Consider the following 8,510-nt stretch of genomic DNA (forward strand, 5'->3'; position numbering starts at 1 on the left):
TAGGGAAGGCCTTTGTCCAAATGCAATCACCTGTGCGGCACCTTGAAGGCATGTGGCCTTATGAAAGACCTTCACATGCGTGAGAGAATTCATAATGAGATTGCTAGTTAGAGGCTATTGAAAGAGCATGCCTTGCTTGGCGGTGCTTTGGTGCCCTTCTGAAAGCACAAATGGTTGTTGATATAAAGCGTGCGAAATGTCATCTTTTGAAGCACATTGATTGCAAGACATGCCAACCATGGTTGTGGCAAGGAAGCTATGGGCTGTTATAATAAGATTCGGAGTGAGGATTTTTCACCAGACTTCGTCTCTTAGCGTCAAAATAAAAAGGTATGTAAATTTTTTTCAATTCTTCACTCAGTATGAACAACATAGTGAAACAAATACACTAATAGTTGCACACTGCTGTGGGAATGTCACCTTCTCTCATATTATAAAATTTGGGGAGAACTATGCAAACTCTCCCATGCAAGGAAACTTACACGTTTTTTTTTTCTTTTTACAACATAAATAAAAAACAATAACTATTAAAAAATATTAAAAATGATATAGAGGATTATTTTATATAAACTCTAACCTTTGTTATGGTTCTTTTACGAGGTATACGTACAAGTCAAATTTGAAACATCACGATTGCAATGCAAGACACATGGTATTGCGTCAAACCAAGGTAACACGCGTTTGATTTAAACAAAGCTCTCTCTCTCTCTCTCTCTCTCTCTCTCTCTCTCTCTCTCTCTCTCTCTCTCTCTCTCTCAAATTCTTTCCTTCATGGATATATACGCTTGTTGAATGTTGAAATGACATACCCATCAATTAGTAAACATGCTCTAAATGAAGAACACAATTTCTCTTTTCTATTCCATTTTGCTTGATTTCAATTCAACCACATTCTTGTATGAATGACAACATAAAGCAACAATTTGGGTTAGAAAAATAATGCTATCAAAAAGCAATTTTAGACATGCTGTTTACTTCAACTAATTTGGCTCAGCTTCAATTCAACACAAAAACAAGTAACATATACATAAATTGTGGTGTCTTTTTGCTTTAATAAGTGCATGATATATCATGGGCTTGTTTATGGTGCAATCTATCTGATTGCATTGCTTCAAGGATTTTCTCTTGCTAAGAGCAAGATAAAAAATATTCAAGTTCTTCTCTATTTATAATCCAAATGGAGGATTGCCTCCAAATGGAATCACATGCACTAGCAATTTGAAGCAAGGTCTAAATAGGCAAGAAGTTACACTATCTCACTAACTAGATTTTGATGCGATAACAAAGCACTTTGGAAAGGATTTTCAAAATTGTGAACTATTAGGATGTACTGTCATACTATTTTCCTTGTGAGCTTCGTATTGTATGATTAGCTTGCACTCACTTTCATCCGCTCTCTCTTGGGATGGTTTCGCACGACATTAAAATTCTCTTCTTCTTCTTCTTCTCCTCTCTCTATCTGTGCTCCTACACATTTCTCATTTTAAATGCAGCTAACGAAGCACTCTAGTTTCCTTCAAATCATTTTTTGAGATTAACAGCTAACGAAGCACTCTAGTTTCCTTCAAATCATTTTTTGAGATTAATAGAGAGGAGGAGCGAGCTTGTCGCAGTCGTATGGCACACATAAATGATGGACCTCCTCTTAAGGCGTCTCTCTCTCTCTCTAACGCGAGCTCTATAATACACACATGCATGCTTCTGTCCACAAGACGCCTGCTGTGCCCATCGTCATGAAAAACGCACGCTCTCATGGTAAAGCTACAGATGATAAGAAAGAGCAGAAGCCGCCGCGTTACTGGCCCCTCCCGTCAAAGAACAGGGAAACCCTGGCTTTCTATCAAACTGACAAGAGAGGGCTTCTTCCGCCCCACAGTAGACGTACGCCTGGCGCAACGTCCAAGAGGCATGAGCATCGCGTCGGTGCTGCTCCAGCTCTGCAGCTTCCAAGACGCCCTGATTCTGCATCAACAGCGAGCAGCGCCCTTGAACGAAACGCCAGCTTGGATTCCCTGGCTTCTCAGGATATTGTGTTCACAATTGATTTCGACAAGTATGAGCGTGGCAACTCCCCTCTGAAGCGAGCGTTTTCTCCTACAGATGATGCTCATATCATAGCTCAAGGTGACTCATGGTAAGCACTCAAAGTTGAGGTTGAGAGAGAGAGAGAGAGAGAGACAGAGAGAGAAGAAGAAGATTTAAAAAATTTCTCATGTAGGAAAATAGGCTCTTTTTCAGTGTTTTTCATACAATGCATAGCATCATGAGCTTCTGCTCGAGAGGCACCGCATACCTAGCTAGGTACGATTGGGGGCAGGGGACCACCGCCCCCCCCCCCCCCTTCGGGCTGGCGGTCCCCTGCCCCCAATTGTACCTAGCTAGGTATACGATGCCTCCCTCAAAGAAGCTCATGATGTTGAGGTAAGTCACAATGTGAGAATTATTGTGAGAATTAATTATCCAAAACTTCTTGTGTGTGTGTGTGTGTGTGTGTGTGTGTGTGTGTGTGTGTGTGTGAGAGTGAGAGAGAGAGAGAGAGAGAGGGATATGATATCTTCAATAGCATGCAAGTGTAGGCACCAAGATAGGAATCGAACTCGGACATTTACTCACCCATGCCACAAACCCTAGGCTACATTCCACTATCTAGTCCATGCCATTTACTTTGATAGAACTCTCTCTTTTGGTTCAATTTTCACATTAACTTTGTTATGCCTTTTGATGTCCAAGCGCAGTGTGAGAAGCAATATGGAAGCTCTAGGACTTGAAGAAGGAAACAAAGGACCCTATTCTAGAATGCAAACATCATCAAATGAAATAGAGATTGCTTGTGACAATGGGCATACCGATGCCAACACGCAAATTGCTTCAACCGATGATGATTATAGCCATAGACTCATAGTTGTGGAAGGTTTTGTCGACATGAAAGTATCTAAAGGTTTAGACAGCAAAATGATGAGTACTTACAGCTTATGGGATGTAACCTTGAAGAAAGAGGTGAACACTCATCAAGAAGTTGAAGAAATTTTAATGCAATTGTCTAAGCAAGTTTACAATGGACCCTTGTGGAAGGCTCGTGAACCTCGAAATGGATGGCGTACCTACTACTACTTGCGAAAAGGACTACAAGAATTCAAACCACATTGGGTGGTGTCCAAGCTCCCTTACCCTAATTTCACACACTCTTGCATTGACTACCTTCAAGAGTTTATTGAGAATATCAACGAATCTTTTGAAAGGACTTGCTTCTCTCTCATAAGGTACCCCCTTCTCTGCCTCTAATAGATATGGCATCACTATATCATCGTTTACTTCTATAATCTCTATTTGGTAGAAGTAAAATTTCTGTTAGTTTTTGCTTGTATGATGTTATAATCAAGAATGAGCTTGCATTTATCCTCTTGTAACTTTGGCATCCACATTACAATGCCTCGTAAGCCTCAGTTGGTTTCATAAAGTTAATGGATTTTGTCATAATTTTCAAATGTCTCTTGAAGTGCTTCCTACTAGAAGTTCTTCTCACATCCACTTGCAACCCTTTAAATGAATGTGTTTTGTTTGCATTTGCATGTCATGGTATTCCTCATGCATAAACATGACATATGTAATTTGGATTTGCAGGAAGGAACAAAGATTGATGTGATTATATGAATTGAAGGAAACAAAGATTGATGTGATCGTATGGATTGAAGGTTGGACGCTATTTTCTCCACTCCAGTTTGACAGTGTCTTGGCCAATTTGACGGAACAAATTTGACGGAACACTGCACCAATTGTGCAATGGCATCTTGACTTTTGTGCTACTCATGTCTTGAAGTTTTTGTCATTATTGTATCAAAGATTTAATGTTTTGGCTAGCAAACATACATTAAAATTACAAGCATATCTTTTAATGTTTGTGGTTGTGTTGTGCAAAATGTACTCTTATAAATTTTGACAGCTTAAAATACATTTTCTTTAGTTTCAAACAATATTGGATTTTTGTGTATTGCCGTTGATGGCAATTTATATGTCTATACAAGATAAGGCTTGCTCTAGGAATATATGCAATATACAATTAGTGACACCCCTTTCCCCTCCCTCGTGAGAAAGGGCCGTAACATCCTAGTGATACCCCTTCCCCCTCCCCCGCGAGGGCCGTAACATCCTAGTATATTTTCTCGCTTGATCATATCTTTGGCCAACTTTTATTGTCAAATATTATTCGCCCATAGTACATTTGATTGGATATAATATACAAAGCAAAGGCAGACCATACAAAACAAATGAGTCCATCATTTTCATCTATGCTTTCTCTAAATTTGTCTTTTCAAGGCACCCTTAGGATGATTTTTCATAAGGGAAAAACAATAGGCCATCGTAATTTATAATTTATTCTTCTTTAGGGTTTTATGGTGTGTTGGTCTAGTAGGACAACCATTCATCCACTTGTTTGCTAAATTTTTTTTAAAAAATCTCTAAAAAGAGTCTTCGTGGCTAAGTTAAATTACCATAAAATCAAGGTATATATGTCATCAGATTCATATGATGTAGATGTAGACATCCCATTGTGATTATTACAGATTTCAATTACATGATTAGGTTAAATCTGAAGTTCAAGTGGGCTAAAACAATGTATCAAAAATCTCTCCATTTGGAACTAAAAGAGAATGACGAGTTTGTAGTAGCCATGTATTTTAGTGAGTCCAAAATGAAATGGCCTACAAAGAGGGGAGAGGGAGACGGGAGAGGGTTTTTTTGTAAATTGAACATTTTTGCATTTATTATCACGATTACTATCGACGTTATTCTCACATCTTTATTCATGACTATTACCTCTACCGTTATCGCGTGACGGTTTGGAACAAAAAAAGTCCAAATTTGGATACTAATCATTTAACAAAGAAAGAAATTATAGAGCATGATATTTTCATAAAAAATGGATAGAGAAAGTGATATGCATTCTATCATTAACTTAATGATCACATACATCTGATTAAATCTACATTTAAAAACATCACTCGTTATTGAATTAAGCAAAACACTATAAATCAACATGTTTGATGAAATAAGAGAGAAAGAATACTCATAGAATAAAATATAAAAAATGTTTATGGACCATTTTCAAAAATCTATACAAGTGGCACATGTGTTGTCTTTCTCATCTTTGAGTTTGTCATCTCTCATCTCATCACCATCGTCATGACAATCATCTCATCATCATTGACGGTTGTATTTGATTTCTCTCTCTCTCTCTCTCTCTCTCTCTCTCTCTCTCTCTATATATATATATATATATATATATATCCTCCTCATCCAAAGTAGTAGGTGGGAGAGGGTAGGCAAAAATGGTCCTTGCTAGAGATGTTATTGAAACTACAAACCAAAATCTTGGTTCATGGATTGATGAGATATACATGACCTGTACAAAAGAAGTTCAAAGTGAGTCACATTGATATCAGGGTACAAACAAATAAAGGTAAACTTGGTCATCACTTACATACTCACAATTGCTTGCAAAACTAATTTGTCATGTCTCCCTGTGTAGTCCACACTCAAGTCCACCATGTAAATTCCATTATCATGCCATCTAGACATATTCACAAACCACTGTCAATCAAAGATACAAGCATAGAAGGTTCTATAATTGACCGTAAATATCCTTTCAATAGTCCCACAGTACTTTGACTCATCACTATCTATGTCAAAGTTACCTATGATGCCATGATCCATGATGGTTTGATGCTCGTCAATTTAATGTGTACAAAAGTGTCGACCCTTTGACCACATAGATTTAAAGAAAAGATACTATAAGATAGAAAAAAATATTCAATTAATTATAAAGATAAAATCAAGTAAAAACTACAATATGATTATAATATTGAGTACTCTATCTTTAGCATGTAACTTCGTGCATACTCCGAGCAAAGATGAGAGCAGCCAAAGAGGAGGGATACCCGGCATATCACTCATTCTTTGTCTGTGATGGCTTCTCCACATGATTTTGCTTTGTTCATTCCCTCATGGATTCACTCAAGATTAATGAGATCTGAAAAACTACAGTATGATTGTGGTGTTGAATACTCTATCTTTAGCACGTAACTTCGTACATACTCCCATTCTTTGTCGGTGATGGACTCTCCATGTGCTTTTGCTTTGGTCATTCTCTCATGGGTTCACTCAAAATTAATGAGACCTAAAAATGATGCAAGGTGTTGAGGAATCTAGGGTGCCCTCATGCCTTCATGAGCTCGCTTCCATGCTTTTCTCTCTTGCAAATGCGTTGCTTTTTCCATTGTCCATAAGTCCATCCACTTAGTCATAATCTTTGCATTGAGGATGAAAAAATTGTAAACCGCTTGGCGTAGATCTATGTCCATGACAATTAATTTTTCCTTTCCACTTGGTAAGTGTAAAGTCATCCCTGCATCCTCCTTATCTGACCACATCTAAGGCATAGAGGGATCAATAGAATCCAAATACTCTGAAATATATACAAATTACTCTTGAAAGATCTCACCCTCGACCATGGATGCCTCAAGATGTGCATGTAGTCACACAAAATCTTTGAGAGTTTTTAAACCTCTCATGAAAGAACATCCATCATGCATGCACTACTCCACATATAACTAGCTTCTCAATCACATGAACTAGTAGGTGGACTTGACATACAACAATGGATCAAGGGAATGCATCCTCAATGGCACACACTATTTCCATGGTAAGCGTTTGAGCTCCAAGTATGAAATCTATTTCTATTTCTTTGTAGCCTATAAATCTACAAGATGATCCACAAGAATGCACCAAGTGCATTTTGAGAATTTAGTGTACATAGAATAGTTTCATGGAATAGAGATATGATGTAACTTACTAACTTGTTGAGTTTGAAAATAGATTCTGTCATTTTCTTGTCCCCACACCCTCACATACCCAAAGGCAAAATGAACTAGAATGTGAAAAGATGAAGATAATATATTGTTTTTTTAATACACAAAATTCAAGCTCTAAACTAAATGAGGGAAGGCATAAATATCAAGCAATCACCTATAACATCATGTGCCAGTTGTGAGACCTCATCCCATACAATTAAACGCTATCTGCATGAAAGCTCCCTTTAGTGATCTCATGTATGCTATTGGTATGTGAATAGAGGCAATGGAACCCTTCTCTTGATAAACCTTTTCTTTGGTTAGAATCCGTGGGATTTTAGGAAGCACATTATTTCCATTGGAACCTTGATATGGAGTGGCTGATGTGGGAAGACGTTGAACAAGGCTCTCAGATCCCCCATCGCTCCCAATGAGTCCCTTTTTCCTGTAACTTGGTTTTGTATGTGCATGTGATCCAATAGGTGTTGAATTTTTTAGTGCCTCTAGTATGGAACCCTTAAAAACATGAAGTACTTTGATATACCTTTTGGTGGAGTAGATGGGAGTGGATCACTATTGTAGTGCTCTTTCCAGATGCTTGCCCAATTTGTCATTGTGTGCTTTTGGGGGAGTCTTCTCATTTGTAGGAGCCTTGTATTTGCTATGACTTTACATGAAACAATGTTTAATTGGATAAATTACCTTGCACAAGGTATCTGGTCGCTCCGTCACAAATGATGGCCCCCAAGTAGGACATGTTAGGAAATATGACGTAGCTAAATAGATATTTGAGTAGATTACTTAATGGAGAGAGATAGATTTCACACACACAAGATTATAGAGTAGAGAGAGAGAGAGAGAGAGAGAGAGAGTACATACGATATACATGGTTCACCCAATGTGGGCTATGTCCACGGGAAAGCAGCCACTCAATGGCTTTAGTACTTCAAAAGAAGAAGTAGTTTACAAAGGGATTATACCTTTCACTACAACAACGTCGCTATATGCGTCCCTGTGAAACTGTCGCAAAGAGCGTCGATAAGGGTTTATTGGCGACGCAGATAGCGACGCGTATATAGACGCTGATATAGCGACACGGATATCGACGACCATAATAGAAAACAAATTTCTTGGGCAGAGGGCAGGTAGCCTGGCCTGTACCCAGTGAAAAGATGGACACAGCCACCACAGCCAGACTTCCTGCCCTCTGCCCAAGAAAACGAGCAGCACCAAAATCAATCGTGCTCTCGCAGAAATTTCGGCAGAGTTCCCTTCGTTTTTACATAAAATTTTCAAAAAAAAACCATATCATGTATACGCCTCCTACATGATATCCATGTAGGATCTCACATGAGATTTAAGGCCAATGACCATAACGAACCATAACCATAACTTAAAACCATAACCGACCATAACCACTTTGATCATAACCAGAAACAAAATTAACAATAACCATAAGCATAACCAGAAAGTTAAACATAACCATAAGCAAAACCTGAACCATAACTATGTCTATACAAGAATAGGAGAAATAACCATGTCTATACAATGACAATGACAATAACCATAACCATAACCATAACCATAAGGAAAAAAATAACTGTCTGAACAATAATCATAACCATATATATATGTATATACAAAAAGAGACACAGAAGCGTG

At 38.1% G+C, this 8,510-nt stretch overlaps 1 protein-coding gene across 1 annotated transcript; it reads left to right on the forward strand.

Moving 5' to 3' along the window:
• Nucleotides 1–1,634: 1,634 nt before the first annotated feature.
• On the forward strand, nucleotides 1,635–3,912 carry LOC147464503 (uncharacterized). Its single transcript, XM_086509419.1, has 3 exons — nucleotides 1,635–2,134; nucleotides 2,736–3,260; nucleotides 3,622–3,912. The coding sequence occupies exons 1-3, from the start codon at nucleotides 1,692–1,694 to the stop codon at nucleotides 3,641–3,643; spliced, it is 990 nt and encodes a 329-aa protein (XP_086365545.1). The 5' UTR covers nucleotides 1,635–1,691; the 3' UTR covers nucleotides 3,644–3,912.
• Nucleotides 3,913–8,510: the final 4,598 nt, after the last annotated feature.

Source organism: Adiantum capillus-veneris, chromosome 1 (assembly GCF_014529385.1).
Source record: "Adiantum capillus-veneris isolate H3 chromosome 1, ASM1452938v2, whole genome shotgun sequence".
Classification (NCBI taxonomy): domain Eukaryota; kingdom Viridiplantae; phylum Streptophyta; class Polypodiopsida; order Polypodiales; family Pteridaceae; genus Adiantum; species Adiantum capillus-veneris.